Source organism: Paroedura picta, chromosome 8, assembly GCF_049243985.1.
Source record: "Paroedura picta isolate Pp20150507F chromosome 8, Ppicta_v3.0, whole genome shotgun sequence".
NCBI lineage: Eukaryota > Metazoa > Chordata > Lepidosauria > Squamata > Gekkonidae > Paroedura > Paroedura picta.
Window position 1 is genome coordinate 21,857,752 of NC_135376.1, and position 22,237 is coordinate 21,879,988.

At 46.5% G+C, this 22,237-nt stretch overlaps 1 protein-coding gene across 1 annotated transcript in view; it reads left to right on the top strand.

Moving 5' to 3' along the window:
• The first annotated feature begins 2,326 nt into the window (after positions 1-2,326).
• Positions 2,327-22,237, top strand: part of GPR149 (G protein-coupled receptor 149) — a 44,259-nt gene continuing 24,348 nt past the window's right edge. The window contains exons 1-3 of the mRNA XM_077348636.1: positions 2,327-3,779; positions 8,923-9,115; positions 16,538-16,992. Coding sequence (XP_077204751.1) covers positions 2,811-3,779; positions 8,923-9,115; positions 16,538-16,992 — 1,617 coding nt within the window. The 5' untranslated portion in view covers positions 2,327-2,810. The remainder of the gene's footprint in view (positions 3,780-8,922; positions 9,116-16,537; positions 16,993-22,237) is intronic.

The following is a 22,237-nucleotide window of genomic DNA, read 5'->3' on the forward strand; positions in this document are numbered from 1 at the left end:
TGCCACAGGAAGTGGTGGTGGCTACATGCATAGACAGCTTCAGGAGGGTATTGGATAAACATATGAAGCAGAGGTCTATCAGTGGATGTTAGCCACAAGGTATAGAGGGAATGCTCTGTCTGGGTTAGTGATGCTCTGTATCATCAGTGCTTGGGAGACAACAGTGCAAGAGTTTCTAGAGTCCCCCCCCCAGTGGTGGAGCTCTTGGTGGGCTTGATTTTTGGCCATTGTGCAACACAATGTTGGATGGGCCACTGGCCTAATCCAACATGGCTTCTCTCGTGTTCTTATGTTCTTAATTTATTCCTTCCTTACAGTATGACTGACTTTTCCTGCATGCGCATTCTCACATAATTTGATGTTCTACTCCCCCCCCGTCCTTGATGTGTCACTGCTCCGCTTGGCAGGCAATTGTTCAAAGAGATAGGTATATCAATCACAAATTTTATATCACAGTCATCAACACTATGCTTTTGAGAAATCGTACCCTACAGTATTTCACCGAAATAGTCTTTAGCAATGTTAACGGTAGCTGAACGGTTCACATCAGAGGTGGAGTTGTTCATACAGAGTTTTGCAAAAAGCCTGATGCCAACTGGTTCAACAGGCAGATGGGTTGTCCAGTGGGGAATCAAAAGCCCCAGTGCTCTTCTCCCACCAGAGCACCACAGCTGAAGACCACACAATCCTAAGGTTGCCAGCTCTGGGTTGGGAAATGTGTGGAGATGGGGGGGGGGGGGACGGTTTGCCTGAGGCAGGCTGGGTTTGGGAAATGAAGGGACTTCAATATGACTGAGAAATACTGATCCCTAACAAAAACTGCTATCACATACAGGTTGTGTGTTGTGTGGACAGGAAAGGGAAGGACTCCTTCAGGTAGAGAATAGTGGCTTATAAAAACCAACTCTTCTTCTTCTGTAGTATCAAGGCTCTCTCAACCTTACCTCCCTCACAGGGTGTCTGTTGTGGGGAGAGGAAAGGGAAGGTGACTGTAAGCCGCTTTGAGCCTCCTTCGGGTAGAGAAAAGCGGCATATAAGAGCCAACTCTTCTTCTTCTTAATATCAGGGCTCTCTCAGCCTCACCTCCCTCACAAGGTGTCTGGTGTGGGCAGACGAAAGGTAAGCCACTTTGAGACTCCTTCAGGTAGAGAAAAGAGGCATATAAGAACCAAGTCTTCTTCTGGATCAATGAAATTAGCTTCATTTCTTCTCAGGAAGAGCTCTGTTTTTTGTTTTTGTTTTTAATTTTGAGGATTTTCCTCTTATTTTATACTCCCGTTGTTTTGTGGGTGGGCGAGATAACCACAAGATGGTATTTATAATGTCATTTATCAAATCAGGTTCCAACAGCAATCCTGGAGAGCCAGCTTGATGTAGTGGTTAAGAGTGGGGGCCTCTAATCTGGAGATCCAGATTGGATTCCCCACTCTTCCTCCATATGCAGCCAGCTGAGTGGCCTTGGGCCAGTCACAGTTCTCTTATGACTGCTGTCACAGAGCAGTTCTCTGAGAGCTCTCCCAGGCCCACCTCGACCCCACAGGATGTCAGTTGTGGGGAGAGGAAGGGAAGGTGATTGTAAACTGCTTTGAGCCTCCTTTAGGTAGTGAAAAGTGATTTATAAAAAACAGCTCCTCTTCTGACTCAGGAGGTGTAAGGCTGACTACCTAAAGCGGGAGTTACTTCCTAACAAGCATGCTGAGGAGCAAAGTGTCAAGAATGAAATGAAACAGAGATGTAAGCTGGGCTAACAAACACAAGTTGTTGCTTCTGGACTGGCCAAGTCTGCCCCTGTGTTGAATGGAGCAGGGTCCTGATTAAAGACCACACAGGCAGAAAAGTGACACACTGTTTCACCAATTGTGCCCAAGCAGGACTTTAAAGTTGCGTCTGAGTCTCCTAAAGCCCCGGGCCACTTGGTGTGGTCAGGGCACATCTTCCCTGAAACGCAGAAGGAAGGCACCCTTTCCTCAAGGGATCCCCCTGGCTCTCTCCTTTCTGTGCGGTTCAAGTGCAGGAGCCGTGAGCCGACGGAATGGCCGTGCCTAATCCTCTGGCCCCCAAGCAGCTGTGGAGCAGCCAGGGCTTGGAAGGGATGGCATTTACGGCTCCCATTGTTTGCATTGGATTTAAGAGTCAGCGGTGGAGCTGGGGCTTGTCGGGGGCAGGCAGGCTCGCTCGCTCCCGAGCTCAGAATGGCTGGGCTGAGAAAGATGCTCACTCCCCTTCTCTTCTGCTATCCGGCTTGCGTCTGACTCCTCCCTCCTGCAGCTCTGAATAGTGCAGACCGAACCCAAGAGCTTCTGTTCCCACCCACCCCCCTTGCTATAGTTCTTCCTGAGCCGGCAGCGTGAGCCTGATGTTCTGCTTTCTTTCTTTCTTTCTTCCCACTACGGCATGATTTCTCACATCTGCTGAACGCATTTTTCTACTCCAAGAGCCAAACTTGAGCGCCTTGGGAGGATTTAAAGGACCAGGACAAGCCAAGGAAACGAGGAAAGGAGAAACTACTTTGCTTATTTATTTAATTGTTGCTGGTGGATCATTTTGCTCTCCGTTACCCATCCTTGTGGCTCTTTTAACCATGTGTTCTTTTCGCAAGGAAGCGTTTTGTTGGCTGCCCCCGAATGCATCCTAAGCAAGCCTTCAGGAAGAGGGGGGGCAAAGAGCTGTACAGCCCAAGAATAAATCTGGCGGAGAAGCTCAGAAATCCAACGTGGAGCTCATAATTTTGCACCACCGCACAGGAACCCACAGAGTGGGTGACAAGGCAAGGCGGCACCTTCCCTCCTGCCCTGAGCACCGGAACGACAATGTCGGTGACTCTGAGCAACGTATCCTTCAATGGGACAAGCCATTCCATTCAAACGCACGGGATGATAGACATGCCCAAAGGACAAAAGCCTCTGAATGTCTTTCTCTTCTGCTTGACTTTCATTATAGCGTTCACGGCCCTGCTGGGCAGCATCTATTCGCTGGTGTCTCTGCTGAGGCTGCAGAACAAAAGTACCGTCTCGATGATCGTGACTTCGCTGACTGTGGACGATCTGATCAGCGTGGTGCCGGTGACCATCTTCATGCTCAAGCAGTGGCTGAATGAGATGCTGCCCCGCGCCTTGTGCACCACTTCGGCGCTGCTGTACTTGTTCCAAGGCTTTTCGAGCAATCTCATGGGCTCCCTTGTAGTTTCGTACAACTTCTACAGCCTCCGCAAGATGGGGACGAGCCGAGTGGCCACCAAAAGGCCAGTGAGCATGATCTGGGCCATCCTCACCATCTGGATGGTCAGCTTGCTGATCTGCGTTTTGCCCCTCTTTGGCTGGGGCACTTATTCTCCCACCTCCTGGGGATGCCTTACGGACTGCGCCAGCTCTTACGTCCTGTTCCTTTTTGCCGTTTACTCGCTGTGCTTCTGTCTCCTCGTCGTGCTCTCAGTCCCCCTCATTTATCAGCTGTTGTGTTCTGATGACCAACAGCATCTCTACAACGATTACCATCAAATTGTCCGTGGTTATTTCTCACCCGGGTCGCCTCCCATCGGCAGCCATGCCCTGTCCCTTTCTCCGGAAGACCCGGTCAGCAGACTCTCAAAGCACTGCCAAGTTGCTTGTCGGAACTCTGACCCTCTGGCTGGGCAAAGTCCGACGGATATCTGTGGAGTGGACCCCTACGGCGCGCCCCACGTGCCATACGCCAGCCGGAGTTTCATTGTGAGGTTTGCTCAGAAGCGCTTCTCGCTGATTCTGGCGCTGATCAAAGTCATTCTTTGGCTCCCTATGATGGTAAAGCAAACCAAGTTTCTTTCTATGCCAGTAATAGATTGGGTGAAAGGGATGACTCGGGACCATGGAAGTCCAAGGAAATCACTTAAAAACTTGCACTTGCTTTTGAAACATGGGTGGTCTGGGGAGGGCGGGGAGAATGTGCTCTTGTTTGCGCTGTAGCCTGTGCAGGATGTGAGATTGCCAACTCTGGTATTAGGGGTTAAATGGACATGCCACCGATGACTGATTGCATGCATTTCTCTAATCGCAGCCAAATGGATGTGTTCAAGCATGCTGGCAAACCCAGGGATCAGGCACTCCTCATTAACTGGGCTCACTGTGGTGTTGTTGAGACCCTGCATTCAGGTGGAATTAGTGAGGCTTTTAATTTGCACATGCTCCACTGCCACTCTGTGAATGAACAGATATGCGCTACCTGTGTTTTCATGGGAACTGAAACAGTCACACAAAGCCAGGTCTCGGGATAATTGCTCTGTCACTCTGTGGTTGTTGTTTTTGTGCTAGCATTAAAAAGAAAAAATCCTGCAAGTGCCTATTAGTGACATATTCAAATAACAGGTCTAAGTGGAAAAGTGGACCGAGGGGCGGGGAGGTTCGGATCCGTTCTGAGCTGAAAGGCTCTAGTGTGATGGTGAGATTAGTCAAAGGGACTAGTAAAGAGCTCTTTTCCTCTCACATCTGTCAGGCACACCCATTGCCAATGAGGTGCCTGGGCTATAAAACTGAGGCATTTCACTGAAGGGAATGAGCATGTTAATTTATGATGTGGTCAATATAGAGCTTTACTGGGAGCTCCCCTTGATGTATACATTGGGGCAGTTAAGGTCAACGTTGTGTGAGATGCTGGGGCACAGGCATTTCCAGAATCTTGTTCAATAGCACAGGAAAAGAGCGAGAGTCCAGGAGCTTCTTAAAAGGCTAGCAACATTTGTGGCCGTCTTTAAGCTGCTGCTGGACTCTTGCTCATTTCTACTGCTACAAACAGACTTAACATGGCTACGCATCTTGATCTATCTCCATAGCACAGGAGAATTCCTATTATGAAGAAGAAAAAAAAAGAGTTGGTTCTTATATGCTGCTTTTCTCTACCCGAAGGAGGCTCAAAGCAGCTTACAGTCGCCTTCCCATTCCTCTCCCCACAACAGACACCCTGAGAGGTGGGTGAGGCTGAGAGAGCCCTGATATCACTGCTCCGTCAGAACAGTTTTATCAGTGCCGTGGCGAGCCCAAGGTCATCCAGCTGGTTGCATGTGGGAGAGTGCAGAATCGAACCTGGCATGCCAGATTAGAAGTCCGCACTCCTAACCACTATACCAAACTGGCTCTCTGCTGCCCTTGGGGGGCTCTCTTTCTCATCAAGACGCTTTCCAAAATCACCCCACCCCTTCTAAAATAAAGTCTTTGGTTTAGTCTTTTACCAGCTATAAGTAGGTCTTAGTCTAAGTTGGGTCTTGGTGAACTACTTTGTACATTATGCCTTGGCCCTCTAGTCCCTTTCTCTCCTTTTTCTTCCCTTTGTCGTCCTCATATTGTCAACCCATAGGCTAAAATCCTTGGGGGTTCAGAGCTTCCTCTTCTCCCTTTTTGCTCACAAACTCTGTTGAGTGCCACGGAAGTTGGCAGCGCTGTGTCAGTCATTGCCGTCGTCCTTGGGCCATGTCTGCCTCTCCCAGGATTACCTCAACTGGACTTTTATTAATAGCTCAGGGTGAAAGAGACTTCCCGGTTAGAGCTGTGGTATCAATATTTATCGTTTCACTTGAAGCAGCTATTATTCGGAGAAGAACAGATGGGGATTGTATTAGAACATTTGCTTTCCAGCATCTGTCAAGATTCGGAGTCTCAAAGCTCCAGAGGAGTGGGAATGTTAGTAGATTCGCAAAGACCTTTCGGACGCTCATGGCTTTCCATGGGGTGTCTCTTTGCACTCGACCATCTACTGCTGTGTGCTTGTGGATGTTGATGGGCGGTCTGAGCCGCTGTTTGTTTTGACATGTATTCTTTCTGATTTTAATACAGCCATATTTCTAAATAGAAATTCTTCTACAGTGGTCATAGTCCCGCTGTATACCACATTAGTCAGACCCCACCGGGAGTCCTGTGGGCAGTTCTGGACGCCTCACTTCAAAAAGGATGTGGGCAAAACTGAGAGGGTTCAGAAGAAAGTGGCGAGAATGATCTGGGGCCTGGGGACCAAGCCCTGTGAGGAAAGGCTAAGGGGTTAAGGCTCAGGGAATGTTCAACCTGGAGAAGAGGAGATCAAGAGGGGACAAGATTGCTGTCTTTAAGTATTTGAAAGGTTGTCACTTCAAGGAGGACAGGGAAAGGTTCCTGTTGGCAGCAGAGGATAGGACCAACTGTAATGGGTTTAAACTATGTGGAGAATGATATTGGCTAGATCTCGGGGGGGGGAAATTTCATAGAGTAGTTCAGCAGTAAAATTGACTGCCTAAGGAAGTGATGAGTTCCCCCTCACTGGCTGTCTTCAAGTAGTGGCTTGACAGATACTTATCCTGGATGCTTGAGGCTGATCCTGCATTGAGCAGAGGGTTGGACTGGATGGCCTGAATGGCCCCTTCCAACTCCATGATTCTACTGTCGACAGGATGTCAGTGGCAGTAAAACAAAAGCCAAGGTGATACTTAGATCATCATAACCTGGAAAGGTAGATAAGATTGCAGATCTTTTTTTTTTTAATTATGAACTGAGATTTTAACAAGACAAGCAAGAGGTTCTGGCCACACATGATGAAGCACCAACTTTGCTAAAGTTAAATGGGTTTTGACCCAGTCAATGCCTGGATGGGAAGCCTCTTAAGGCTGTTATCAGTTCTAAGACGAAAGGATAATAGAGGAATGGAATTTGCTGAATACTGGAGTGCTACCCATCTTCGAATGCTGTACAGAAGGAAAGTGAATATTGTTTTGGAATTTAAAAACCCACCATAACATAACATGGACACCTAAGGGAAGCCATGTTGGACCAGGCTAATGAGCTCTCAGGATGCCCCAGGGAAACCCACAAGCAGGGTCCACAGACAACCGCCCTCTGAGACTGAGTGCTGTCATCCTGCCAGTCAAAGGCCTTTGCCTCTGATCATTATTCAGGACCTGCAATACAGAAACACACTCATTAATAAATCCCACTCTTTCCTTTTGAAGTTTAAAAAAAACTGAAGTATAAGGACATGTTGCACTTTATATTTTAGGTGTATACTCAGAACATACCGAAAAAGTAGTGCATGCAACAGCAGGGTTTGCAGCGATACATATCATCTAGAAATGTTCAACTGAGAGCTGTAACTTCCTTCTGCTTCTTGCAGAGCATATAGGCAGAGGAGGGATTGTGGCTGAGTAGCAGAATATCGGCTTTGCGTGCAGAATGCCCTGGGCATCAATCCGAGGCATCTAAGCAGATCAAGTTGTAGGTGACTAGAAGGACCTCCCCCTGGAGAGTGGCTGCCATGTGGAGGAAATAATATTAGCCTCGGAAGACTCATGTTCTGATTTTGTGTCATTCATGAGTCCCTATAGACTGGGCAAAACAGCCCTTCTAGCCAGGCTGTCAGAAACAGAAAAGGCTTTCTACTCAGACACCAGTTGGCTTCCAGACGAGGAACATACAGAACCAGTGGGAAGCATCTGGGTCTCCCTCGGGACCATGTTTCTAAAAGAAGCTTGCAGAGTTATGTGGCCTAGTAATTAATGCCTCCCCCATGTTTGTGCTCTGTTGGGATAATATGAATGGCAGGCCTGTGATCAGTGGGGGTGTTACAATACATTCCACAACCTTTGTGAAACTTCTTAATGAGCTCTTCCTCACTTTTTCTTGAATTTTAAAACTCCTTTTCTATAATTTTTCTATTTCGTGCCATTGTTTGTGAATTCAATGAATAGCTTTTTGAATTATTTCTTTTATTTAATCTTTTTGGGGGGGTTGACTGCCCCTCTGCCAAGAAAAAGACCCTTGTACATTACCTCGATTCATGGCTACTTTTGAAGAAAATCAGAAAACACATCTTATCATCTCCATTGGATAAAGTTGGCTGCCACTGTGCCACAAGTGCAGCAAAAAATGGGTAAAAAAGCAGCAGAGTTATCCCGATGTTCCAGTATGCAATTGAATCCTGTTGGCTTAGACTGGTACAAGGCAGCACAGAACTGCATTAGAGAGCCAGCTTGGTGTAGTGGTTAGGAGTGTGGACTTCTAATCTGGTGACCTGGGTTTGATTCTCTCCTCCCCCACATGCAGCCAGCTGGGTGACCTTGGGCTCACCACAGCACTGAGAAAGCTGTTCTGACCGAGCAGTAATATCAGGGCTCTCTCAGCCCCACCCACCTCACAGGGTGTCTGTTGTGGGGAGAGGAAAGGTAAGGCGAATGTAAGCCACTTTTAGACTCTTTTGAGTAGAGAAAAGTGGTATATAAGAACCAATTCTCTTCTTCTTCTTCTTCTTCTTCTTCTTCTTCTTCTTCTTCTTCTTCTTCTTCAGTAATATCAGGGTCTCTTAGCCGCACCCACCTCACAGGGGAAAGGAAAGGTAAGGCGAATGTAAGCTGCCTTGAGACTCCTTCAGGTATAGAAAAGCGGCATATCAGAACCAACTCTTCTTCTCCAGTAAAATAAATGACACTTCTTAAAGCCTAACTTAGTCCTTTGTTTTGACCATGACAACAGAGTGCAAGCAAACTCTGGTAGCTGCAGAAGGGTTTCAGATTGTCCCCTTCCACCAAAATATGTCCCTCCCAGAGTGTCTTTGGCAGTGGAAAGTGCTGTCAAGTCACAGTTGATTTACAGTGACCCTGTAGGGTTTTCCAGGCAAGAGATGTTAACTTCAGAAGTGGGTTGTCACTTCCTGCCTCCTAGTATTCCTTGGAGGTAGCCCATCCAAATATTAACCTGGGCTGACCCTGCTTAGTTTATGCAATCTGATGAGACCAGGCTAGCCTGGGCAATCCAGGGCCTAGTCTGCACACAATAGAGAATGCACTTTCAATGCACTTTAGAAGTAAATTATCCTGTTCTGCACAAGAAAATCCAGCTGCCAAAGCACACTGAAAGTGCATTATCCTATGTGTGCAGACTAGGCCCAGGTCAGGGTAGAGTTTATTTAATGCTTTTAAACTTCTCTGTCTTTCAGATCCAAATGGTTGTTCAACATACAGTGGCATTTCAAAGCTTTTCCTTTGAGATATTTAGCTTCCTGCTGACTCTGCTTGCTGCCACGGTCACCCCAGTGTTTGTTTTGTCAGAATACTGGAGCCACCTGCCTTGTGGCTGTATCATTAACTGCAGGAGGAATGTCTACATGGTCTCCTCGCAGGAAGGCAAGCGTAAGTATGGAAGAACGGTGGGAAAGGGATAGTACTATTCTTCAGCCGCTCCATGAAACCACACTCTCTGCCTCAGCAGATTGTGTCGCTTATTGCCAACAAGGCAAGTCTTGCAGTGTACCGTTTGTTTTAGTCAGCGCTGTTCCATGTGGTATTTTTGTCCTAGTTTCTCCTCTTATACAAGCTTTGCGATGTATACGTCCAGGGATGAGTGGGTTTCACCGAAGACAACTTCCTTGGCCTCTCAGACACATGCTGGAGCTGCAGTAATTCCACCCAACATCATACCAAAGGTATCATCCCCCACAGCCACGTACGGTGGCTCACTGGAGGTATGATAGCCCTCCTGTGTCCCTGGCTGACTGGGACTGAAAGAGCAGAAGTGCTTGGCAGGCCACAATACCCAGCTGGCTGCTGCGACCATCTTAGTCACATTCAAAGGCCGAGAAAGAAGCAATCACCCTCTGATGACCATGAACTCACAGAGGAGGAAGTGAAGAAAGCAAGAAAGCAAGATATTTGAGGGGACATATGTGATTTGCCCTACCCACGTTTTGTCCTCATAACAGTCCAGTGAAGCAGAAACAAAAAGGAGTCTTGTTGTGATTTCTTAGACTAAGAAGTCAATGGTAGCATATTGTGCCACCATAAATCTGTTGCTCTTTAAGGCGTGACAACTCTTTTATGCTGCAACAGAGCAACATCTCTTGGATATGCCACTTGTGTAAAAATAGGTTATACTGGGAGACAGTGGTTTGGATCCTCTACCTTTGCTTCAGGCTCGCTTCTCTCTGGGTGCTCTGGAGGCAGTCTTCTGCGGCAGGTGACCTTCCTCTCCCACTAGATGCTATGTAGCTCCTTAAGAAACCTCAGTCTTGTGCAAGCAGAAGTGGCCAATGCTAAGGGAACCTGGTAGAGACAGCCTTCTCAATGCCCATAGAAAAGTGCTCTCAGAGCAAAGGTAGAGGATGCAAGCCAGGGAATGGCCTATGGTCACACAGAGAGCTCCATGGCCATGCAGGCATCTGAAGCTGGGCTTCCTCAGTGCCAATCTGCCACTCAACTGCCTCTTTCTAAAGCCAGGTACACTTATTTATTTATGGCCTTTTGGTGCTGTCCCTCACCCCAGAGGGTCCACAAGCTAGCCGGCATAATACCATCAACAAATCAATAGACTTTATTTTTGTAGCCTGCCCTTTCTGAATAGCTCAGGTGGGTCACAATACGGTTTAAACAATCAGCCACATAATAAAATTAAAATATTAGCAGAAAAACATTTTTTAATTCCAGCAGCCCCTGATTAATTTTATCTGGGGGGCGGGGGGTGTTCAAGATCATTTGAGGGCTGAGTTTCCTCTGTTCCAGCAGTAAGGCCAAGTCTTCTTGTGGGTCTATTTGGGCCTCAACCACAGGCCTGTGGAACAGCAGTCTCTTGCAGGCTCTGCCTTAAAATATTTAAACAGGTAAAATAGAGTGTAAAAGGTAATTTAGTTTAAAAGACAATTCAGTTAATCTCGACACAGCAATAACTGGCAGGAATTTTCACAGCCTAGTGTGTTGACAAGACAGTGTGCCAAGATGGCAAGCTCTGATTCTAGGTATTTATGACCAGAGTGGGTTTCCATTTTCCTGCTCCTGTACAGCCCAGCACTATGTGAATGATTCCAGGTCACCCACAATGTCCTGTGGGGCTTATCCCTTTATGAATTGCATGAAGCCTTAGGCTTGTTAGAAAATACTGGGGATGAAAATGTGTGTGTTTAGAATCAGTTTCTCATTCTTACTGAACATCAGTTGGTCTTCGTGGTTGTTCATATACCAGAACAAAATCGGCCCAAAGCTGTCAGAGAAAGATCTTTCCTTCTGGATCTTTTAGAACCACAGCATATTTTGTGTGTCAAAAACCCAGTTGCTTCAGATACCGCATGGCCTTGGCTTTCATTCAATATTTACACAGTGAAATATGTGGCAGATGGTGAGGCAACAATGACGCAATCATTCCAACCTGAACTAAACCTGATGCTAAAGACTGTTCTGCTTTTCTCCCCAATTGAATGTTTACTGAGCTCATGATGCCATGCAGAATTTAATAAATAACATGGACATAGAGTTTTGTGTGGCCTACACTAATGCTGCATTGGAAAAGTGGTGTGGTATTGCTATTAAAAAATTGATTTTTCTTCTGCATATTGTTTGGAAATGATAGGCTAGTAATTCTGTCTTTCCAGACCACTGTATTCCAAGCAGCTTGAGTCATGGATTGCTTGTGCACTACCATGTGCTGTTCACACATGATAGATTCAGTCCAGAGTCTGGGACCTAAAGCTAGCCTAGTGGAAAGTTGAGACAGTGACCTGAGAACCTCTTCTTAGCTGTGTATCCAGTAGGTGGCCTTGGGTGGGACTCACTCTCAGCTTCAGCCCACACCTACAATATGCTGCATTCAGCACAGGCTCCTGATCCTTACTTGATAAGCTTTCCCCAGTCTTGCCCAACCTTCTTATCCTACTTTCCCTCAAATAGTTTTGCCTCTTCACGTCTATCGCTTTGAACTGCCAAGAGGTTTTCCATGCACTTAAACAGCTCTCCGTTGTTTTCCCTTATGTCCAGAATCCCCCCTGATAATGCCTAAATGGCCTTCCTTCTCTTCTCTTTACAATTCTTCATCAAAAACCCCTCCTTTCTCTGAAGCCATTGGCTTCAGTTTCCAACCTAAGCTGCCTAACTCTGTGCAATTGCATTTGTCCACATTCATCTTTCACAACCCTTGACTGCATTTCCCTTCTCCCTGTCCCAGAAATCTCAGATTGTGAAGAAGGTAAACAACATTCTTCCTTTCAGTTTCCTTGAAATGAATTTTGGTTACCTTCAAAGGTGATATTGACTGTATTCATGATGTTTTGCCTGCTCACATACATAAACACCTCTGACTGCAGGAACATTCCAATATATACTAGAACTAATAGACGTAGTGGTGTTCAATAAATAACTTCAAAACAATTTCAGTGTTTATTATATCATAGTATATAGTATATAGGCCACTGAACAGATGGATGTGCCACATCCTGCAGCAGTCCATCTTAGCCCTCTAAGCCAGTGGTCCCCAACCTTTATTAGGCTGGGGACTGGCAGGGCATCGGGCCGCGCCCGCGGGGACCGCGCCCGCACGGGCCACGGCCACGCTTCGGGCTGCGCCTGCGGATCGGGCCGCACCCGCGGGCCGCGCCCGCAGATCGGGCCGCACCCGCGGATCGGGCCGCACCCGCGGATCGGGCCGCGCCCGCGGATCCGGCCGCGCGGGCACAGCCCGGCCCTGATTCCCTCTCCCCGCCCTCCCGCAGTAAGTAGCTTCCCGGGCCGCAAGCTTGCGGCCTGGGAAGTTTTTACTGCGGTGGACGGGGGGGCGGGGAGAGGGAGCCGCGGCCCGGCGCCATGGCCTTTGCGGCCCGGCGCCATGGCCTTTGCGGCCCGGTGCCGGGCCGCGGCCCGCAGGTTGGGGACCACTGCTCTAAGCAGTCCTCAATACATTGGACAACAGTAGATCATGAAGCAGAACAGCAGTTTGGCTATGGTCTCAGAGACCTGACTTGGATCCAGTAAAGAAATTCGGTTGATGGAGGGATTTCTATGAGTGGAGCATGACTTCTCCACTGCAACCTTCCAGCAGCAGTCCAAAATGCCCCATTAGATGATGCTTCTTGAGGGTAAGAGGCTCTGCTTAATAATACGTGGGTAGTTGTCCAACATTCCCTTCCCCCCTTGCACACCCAGAATTGATGTGACCCATCTCAGTGTTATACCAACCGACCAGGCCTCACGCCAAGGATCAGAGCAGATCCTTCTGTCTCATGGGAGGCTGGAGAGGCAGATAGATTTTGCAAAAGCTACGCAAAGGAACCCTTCAGCAAGATGCGCCGTTGTGCTTCTCCAAAAGCATGAACAAATGATGCAGCGGTTAAGAGCAATGGCCTCTAATCTGGAGAACCAGGTTTGATTCCCCGCTCCCCCACATGCAGCCAGCTGGGTGATTTTGTGCTCATCACAGCCCTGTTAGAGCTGTTCTGGCTGAGCAGTAACATCAGGGATCTCTCAGTATTATCCACCGCACAGGGTGTCTGTTGTGGGGAGAGGAAAGGGAAGGCGACTGTAAGCCACTTTGAGACTCCTGGTAGAGAAAAGGGGCATATAAAAACCAACTCTTCTTCTTCTATTGAATCAGACCATTGGTCCATCAAGTTCAATAGTGTCTACTCAAATGGGCAGCAGCTCTCCAGAGTCTCAAGGTCTTTTGCATCACCCACTGCCAGATCCCTTCACTAAGGCAGGGATTCTCAACCAGGGTTCCGGGTAACCCTGGGCTTACACAAGAGCTCCTCAGGGGTTATGCAGCTTTCCTCAGAAGCTTGGATGGCCACTGACATCACTAGATGTCACTGGTGCCCACTTCCCCTGTTGCTCCACAGATCTAATCTCTTTCTCCACAATGGAAATGGAAAATGTTCGACGGATTGACTGACTGGCTCCTGCCTCTTGTTTCCATGCTCACTTCTCTGAAGGGGCAAGTCACCTCTTCTGGGGTTATGTGAGTCCTGAAAAATATTTCAGGGGCTCCTCCATGGTCAAAAGATTGAAAAGGGCTCCATTAAGAGGTTCTTAACCTAGAGTTTATGGACCCTTAGGAGGATCTATGGATGAGTTTCAGCAGGTCCATGAACAAGGCAGAAAAAACTGTTTTTTCTCTGATTTCCTTTGTTACCTTGAAAACTGGGTATGTGAAAAATTATCTTTAATTGTATTATTACAGTAATGTTTCACTCCAAGAAAATACATGTTCAGAAAACAGTCGTCCTCATCTCCTCCCAGTGACATTTTATTTTCTGGGGTGGGCATCTAGAGCTTTCATCAGATTGTCTCAAAGGGGTTCGTGATCCCAAAAAGGTTAAGAACTGTGGCTTTAACTGGAGATGCTGGGGACTGAACCTGGAGCAGCCCCTTCCTGTCCAGAGAAAGAGCTATCCAGGTGCAGAAGAGAAGGAAGCAGATGCTAAAAAGCCTCTTCTCTCGGGAGCTGAAGCCAACAGAGAGCAGTTCCCTGAGGCAAGGTGCCTAGAGACTGTCATGCAATGGCCCTAAGGGACCTCAGTGGGTGAAATCTGGTGTGGTATAAAATGCATCATTCCACGTTTTTACCTAGTGCCCCCAAACTATGTGTTTAGACCAACCCTGAATCTGAAGGATCTAAATTGCATCTTGCATGTTAAGAAATTTAAAATGTGGGTGTCTTCTCTAACACAAGGTACCATGCTGTTTGGAACTGAAGAAGACCCACAAAGCTGCCTTATTCTGAATCAGACCTCTGGCCCATCAAAGTTGGAATTGCCAGCTCTGACTGGCAGAGACTCTCTAGGGGATCAGGCAGAGGTCTTTCCCATCTCCTCCTGCCTGGTCCTTTTACCTGGAGATGCTAGGGATTGAACCTGGGACCTTCTGCCTGACAAGCATATTCTCTACCACTGAGCCACTCAAGGGTGTGGCATGTTACAATGGATGAGTGACAGGGATGTGAGTGTCCTGCATAGTGCATGGGGTTGGAATAGATGACCCATTAGGTCCCTTCCACCTCTATTATTCTATTATTCTATGAACAGACTCCAAAAGGTGTCATGAACTGAACAAGCATTTAAAATGGGCCATGAAACAGTGAAACTGGGTTTGGAACACTCTTGCAAATCGGTTTCAAGATTGAGGCCTTGGCTTTGCAGAGTGAATGTGAGGAATAAAAATATTTGGCAGGAATATCTGAATGGCTTTGGAAGATCAGCATCCTTTGGCTGTCCTGACATGAACCTTTTCTCCATACCAAGTAGCTGAGTTGGCACTTGTGTAGCTGAGATCCTTGATGTGCTTACAAAGCACAGGAGCAAAACCCACATCCCAAAGAGAGCCAATAGTTATCAGAGCTTCAGGAACCCAAACTATGTGAACAGAAGCGGCTACCTGTTTTTACATCTCCCTTGACTGATAAAGGCGAGTGATTAATAGATTCCATTTCACAATTCCATTTTTCTGACGCTGATGCTACAAGGACAAGAAGTTAAAAATAAGGCATCTGGAAAAGCTCGGCCGTGTCTCGGCAAGCTGTGACTGGATTCCTAGCCTTCTGCTTGGGAAATAAGGGCACAGATGCTGTTGAACAATTGAAACCCCCTTCTCAGTTGATCAAAGGGGAAATTAGGAATACTCAAAGAATGGGATGAGGGCAACAAACTGTGCCCTGAAGTGATGAGCACTCATGGGAATATCTCATAGACTGTTTATGCACTGGAGGTTTCATGCTGAGCTGCAGGCTGGAGTTTTAGTCATGGCAGGTTGCCCCACCTCTTCCTGCACCCACATGGGGGAGTATTTGGCCCAGTGCACCTCATCTGCCCCCGATTTGTATTCCTGCATGACAGCCCAGTGCATAAACGGTCATAGAGTCTACACAGGTAGAGATGAATGTGCCTAGGTCTTTCTTCACACAATCTAGAGACCACATATGACTATGTCTGAACAATTGGGAGTCCTCTTTCATTAGGGTTCCTGATTACACAGAGAAAGTGCTTCATGAACATATCAACAGGTATGGACCCTGTGTTGCTATTTCAGTGAATGGGCATATGTCAAGGCTGGAATTGTTGGTCTGATCACTCTCGTCCTACTCACATTGATGATTCTCTTTGAAGAAGAAGAAGAAGAAGAAGAAGAAGAAGAAGAAGAAGAAGAAGAAGAAGAAGAAGAAGAAGAAGAGTTGGTTCTTATATGCCACTTTTCTCTACCCCAAGGAGACTCAAAGCAGCTTACATTCGCTTTCCCTTTCCTCTCCCCACAACAGACACCCTGTGAGGGAGGAGAGGCTGAGAGAGCCCTGATATCACTGCTCGGTCAGAACAGTTTTATCAGTGCTGTGGTGAGCCCAAGGTCACCCAGCTGGCTGCATGTGGGGGAGTGCAGAATGGAACCTGGCATGCCAGATTAAATGTCCATATTCCTAACCACTACACCAAACTGGCTCTTTAGAAGATTTGAAAAGGCCTGGACAGATATCCTGAAATATGATGTGCATGGCTTGAACACACAGTGGTTGCATTCTAGTGCCCTTATTTATGGAACAAAGAGTGTATGTTCAAACCATTCTGTTCCCACTTTAAAATGTCTATTTGTTATTGCCCTTTGAGCATATTTCTGCCTTGTCTCACTCAGATTTTGTTTGACCTTCTGGAACTTTGGTGCACTGTGTAGCATGATAAAGTGCATTGTGCTAGCTCAACTAGTTTCTGTTTTAGGGGGTTTGTTGTTGTTGTTTTAATGCCAACGTTTGTCATTTGCCTTCCTTGAAGATTCTTGCCATGTTTAATGCTGCCGTGTCTTTTACTTCTTCAGCCAAAAGAAGAGGCTTTGAATTCAATCTGTCATTTCAGCAAGGTTACGGAGCCTATAGGATATCCCATGACAACCATCACAGTGATGATGGCAATTCTATATCATATCACAGCTTGCTGAACTACGATTGTGAGAATACGAAAGAAACACAAAAGGAGAACAGCCAAATTGAGTTCAGCACCATCTCCCTGGAGGACAGCTCCATGCTTAAAGACTCTGCAAGGTGCAAAAAAACAGTTGGGACTGACACGAAACAAGATTTTGGCAAAGATAAGATTACCGACCGCCTGCTCTCTGACAAAACAGGAACGCACAAAAGAGAGGAGGTCAGGAATATGGAAAAGGGGACTTTTTTCGAAGGTCAGGAAAGAAGGCTTTCTCACGAGGAAGGTCGAAAACCAGAACTCTCTGACTGGGAATGGTGCAGGAGTAAATCTGAAAGGACTCCTCGACAGGTAGTACTTTTTTGTTTGTCTGTTTGCTTAATTTTGCAATATTCTAACATCTGCTACTTTGTTGCCATCTTATTTCTATGTCTACCCAGTAACGTCTTGAAAGAACACATTTCCCCCCCAGTACTGAGATTGATATGAATTGTAAAAACCCTCTAATCCAAGGGTGTCCAAACTGTGGCTCTCCAGACATCCATCAATTACAATTCCCATGAGACCCTACCAGCATGTGCACTGTAGTCCATAGACATCTGGAGAACTACAGTTTGGCCACCCCTGCTCTAATACATAGTTTAAAGAGGTTAAAAGAAATATATTCCTGTTTATTTCACTGGCAATCAGTAATGTCCATTTATTCTGTTTTACCTGTATTGTACATCTATAACTACGTTTGCCAACCAGCCTGTCCAACAGATGAGAGAGAGGTGAGAGAGCCTCCTCTGTATTCACCAACAGCATTCTTGAAGTGGCTGTGATTAGTCCCAGAACCTCAGCGAGGTGGGGAGAGTTATCACATGACTTGGAGAATTACCATTCATAAGAACATAAGAAGAGCCCTGCTGGATCAGACCAGTGGCCCATCGAGTTCTGTCTCACCCAATGGCCAACCAAATCCTCAGGAGGTCCAACACCAAGACATAGAGTCAGAAGTCTTCCTGGATGATGCCTCCTGGCATGGGATGCAGAAGTTAGCCACTCGTACATTCAATTATAACTTTCTGTTTTCCCAATTTTCTGAGCATGATTTCCTGAGCTCTGTTTCCCCCACACACATACACACACACCCTTCATGGGACCAGTAGGGAAGACGAGGTGCTTATCTATAGTTGCTGTGGTTCCTCGATAGTCACATTGGTTGGGTGTCCTAAAGAGAAAATGAACTTCTCCTGTTTCTTTGTAATTCAGCACCATTCATTTTCTAACTGTGATATTTCCTTGTTGGGGGGCTCATATTTCAAAGGTGTCCGTACTTATTGCTTTTCATGCAGTCTATTTATATTCTTCCCTGCTTTAAGAATGCTGCAGACACCAGCTTCGAACATTTGTTTCCCAGTTTTAAAATATTGAAACGGTCTAATGCTACACAATAATTTGGATGCCGAATAAGCTCAATTGGCTTAATTAGATAATAATGCTTTTGTTTACAGTGGCCTTTCATTTGCTTCCCAAGATGACGCTATGTGCAATTATGTTCTGGCTGTCTACAAGGCATTTGGCTTATCGCTTTAGGGCTTTATACCTCCTTGTACTCTCTTGAAGGTAGAGGACGGATAATCTTTCAGCTCACTGTCGGAGAGGAAAGTACTGATACGGATCTAGCAGTAATTCTCTACTAATGGAAGTAATTTCTGTCAGTGGAATGGGGGTTTTGTGCCTCCCCACTCCTGCTGCAGAGCACTGATGACACCTTGTTCAATTTCTCATTTTCGTGAAGCCCAAACAAGGGGAAAACATCTCTAAAGTTTTATCTCAGATTAGTGGTGAAGTGGATCGCAAATATGATAGAGGACTAGCTAACTGAATGTGCCTGTCCAGAAGAGGACCACATTACCCCTTATTGGACAGGTTCACAGCCTGTCGGTCTGCCCTTGCATCAGGTGCTTGAAGATTAAGAGACATCCTTTTGTTGTTGCATTGCTACCCTATAAATATGTGTTCCTATTAGTGTATTTCTGATTTGAATGGATTTTAAATTATTTATAAATGGTTGCCAAACTGCCTTGTGAACAGTTTGCTATTGAATGACAGCCTATACATATTGTAACCCAATAATTGCTCAAAATTATTTATCTAGTAGAACAGTGCTCCCCAACCTTTTTTTGGCTGGGGACCAGCAGGGCGACGGCCACGACTGCACAGCGCGCATGCCGTACCCGCACATCGCGCATGCGCGCTGCGTGGCCGAAATTGCGCGTGCGTGGCCGAAATCGCGCATGCGCGGCACTTTCACACACGCGCACCATGCTTGCACGATTTTGGACGCGCAGCACGCATGTGCACATGCGCGGCCTGGCTGCACATGTGCAATGCGTGGCGCGGCCCTTATTCCCTCTCCCCCCTCCCACAGTAAGAAGCTTCCCAGGCCGCAAGCTTGCGGCCTGGGAAGTTTTTTACTGCGGGGGGGGCGGGGAGAGGGAACCACGGCCTGGCGCCCTGGCCTTCGCAGCCCGGCACCGAGCCGCAGACCGCAGGTTGGGGACCACTGTAGTAGAAGACAGTCATAAGAGGAGGTTGTTGTTGTTAGTTGCGAAGTCATGTCCGACCCATTGTGACCCCATGGACAATGATTCTCCAGGCCTTCCTATCCTCTACCATTCCCCGGAGTCCATTTAAGCTCACACCAACTGCTAAGCAGAGGTATACCTCTCCATTCTCTTCAATGGACTTAGAAGGTATAATTTGGAAATGGTGTTGTTTCCACGGCCCTGTGGATGCCACGTTTCTGTGATGTGATCTTGTACAGCATGACTGTAAAGGATGCATCCATGTAAACTGAGCAGATCATGTGTGTTCTTAATTCATGATGGCTTCAGATGGGTAGCCAGGTCTGTCTGAAGGAGCAGAACAAAATCTGAGTTCAGGGCAACTTTAAGACTAACAAAATTGTATTCAAAATATATACTTTTGTGAGCATGCACATTTTGTCAGGTAAATGCATGCACACAGAAACTTACATCTTGAATCAAACCTTGTTGGTCTTAAAGGTGCCACTGGATTTTAAAACTTCCTTCTTACTGAATGATCTGCCTCAACCACATGTTGTTCCTTCAACCAGAAGGAGAGCCACTTTGGTGTAGTGGTTAGGAGTGCGGACTTCTAATCTGGCATGCCGGGTTCGATTCTGCGCTCCCCCACATGCAGCCAGCCGGGTGACCTTGGGCTCGTCACGGCACTGATAAAACTGTTCTAACTGAGCAGTGATATCAGCGCTCTCTCAGCCTCACCCGCCCCACAGGGTGTCTGTTGTGGGGAGAGGGATGGGAAGGCGACTGTAAGCCGCTTTGAGCCTCCTCCGGGTAGGAAAAAGCGGCATATAAGAACCAACTCTTCTTCTTCTTCTTCTGTATGCAGTTCTGAACTGTGTAGGATTGTTTTGCAAGAAAATGATTCCCATAGTGAAAAAGTGGTTTCTACAGTGAAAAATTGTGAAAATACAGATGTGCATGTGTTTATGTGAAGAATCCGCTCACATTTCTTGAGCCAAGAGGATAGGTGGGGTGAATATATTTTAATAATTACACAAACTTCTGTTTGTTTCCACTGAAATTCAGATACAAATAATAATATGGGAAATCTCTCTTTTAAAAAAAAGGTTGTTAGTATAGGAAGGTCATATCAAAAGAAAACAAAAATCACTGGGAAAAACTAGGAAAAGATAAAGACAGGTAGAGATGGATGTGAGATGGATTGACTCAATAAAGGAAGCCACAGCCCTCGGTTTGCAAAATCTGAGCCAAAATCTGTTAACCATTGGATGGTTTAGATATGTATAATTCATAGAGTCTGAGGAAGAATGCTTGCATTCGGAAGCTCACACCTTGAATAAATCTTTCTTGGTCTTAAAGGTGCCGGATTGGAAAAGGTCAGTTTTACATTCCAATCCCAAAGAAGGGCAATGCCAAAGAATGTTCAAACTACCACACCATTGCACTCATTTCTCATGCTAGCAAAGTTATGCTCAAAATCCTACAAGCTAGGCTCCAGCAATATGTGGACTGAGAACTTCCAGAAGTACAGGCAGGATTTCGAAGAGGCAGAGGAACTAGAGATCAAATTGCCAACATACGCTGGATCATGGAGAAAGCTAGAGAGTTCCAGAAGAACATCTACTTCTGCTTCATTGACTATGCTAAAGACTTTGATTGTGTGGAGCACAACAAATTGTGGCAAGTTCTTAAAGAGATGGGAATACCAGAGCATCTTATTTGTCTCTTGAGAAACTTATATGCAGGTCAAGAAGTAACAGTGAAAACTGAACATGGAATCAATGATTGGTTCAAAATTGAGAAAGGAGTTCGGCAAGGCTGTATACTGTCACCTTGCCTATTTAACTTGTATGCGGAGCACATCATGAGAAAGGTGGGATTAGAAGAGTCACAAATTGGGATCAAGATTGCAGGGAGAAATATCAACAACTCAGATATGCAGATGATACCACTCTAATGGCAGAAAGTGAAGAGGAACTAAAGAGCCTGTTGATGCGGGTGAAGGAGGAGTGCAAAAGTTGGCTTGAAACTCAACATCAAGAAAACAAAGATCATGGCATCCGGCCCTTTCAATTCCTGGCAAATAGATGGGGAAGAAATGGAGATAGTGACAGATTTTATTTTCCTGGGCTCCAAGATCACTGCAAATGGGGACTGCAGCAAAGATATTAAAAGACGCTTGCTCCTGGGGAGGAAAGCTATGGCAAATCTAGACAGCATCCTAAAAAGCAGAGACATCACCCTGCCAACAAAAGTGTGTTTAGTCAAGGCTGTGGTATTCCCAGTTGCAATATATGGCTGCGAAAGTTGGACCATAAGGAAGGCCGAGCGTCAAAGAATTGAGGCTTTTGAACTCTAGTGCTGGAGAAGACTCTTGCGAGTCCCTTGAACTGCAAGGCGAACAAACAGGTCAGTCCTAGAGGAGATCAGCCCGGACTGCTCCTTAGAAGGCCAGATCCTGAAGATGAAACTCAAATACTTTGGCCACCTCATGAGAAGGAAGGACTCCCTGGAGAAGAGCCTAATGTTAGGAGCAATTGAGGGCAAAAGAAGAAGGAGACGACAGAGAATGAGGTGGCTGGATGGAGTCACTGAAGCAGTAGGTGCAAACTTAAATGGACTCCGGGGAATGGTGGAGGACAGGAGGGCCTGGAGGATCGTTGTCCATGGGGTCACGATGGGTCGGACACGACTTTGCACCTTACAACAACAAAAAGGTGCCACTGGACTCTGATTTTATTTTGTAGAGTCACTGTAAGTCAGAAGTGACTTGAGGGAATATTCAGAAAGGACAAATGAATTTGCTTCATCAGGAGGCAGATCATGGACCAAACCTTGGTTTAACATTGTCTACTCTGGCTGGTTGAAGAGCCTCCTGTAGCGCACAGTGGTAAGGCAGCAGACATGCAGTCTGAAAGCTCTGCCCATGAGGCTGGGAGTTCAATCCCAGCAGCTGGCTCAAGGTTGACTCAGCCTTCGATCCTTCCGAAGTCAGTAAAATGAGTACTCAGCTTGCTGGGGGGTAAACGGTAATGACTGGG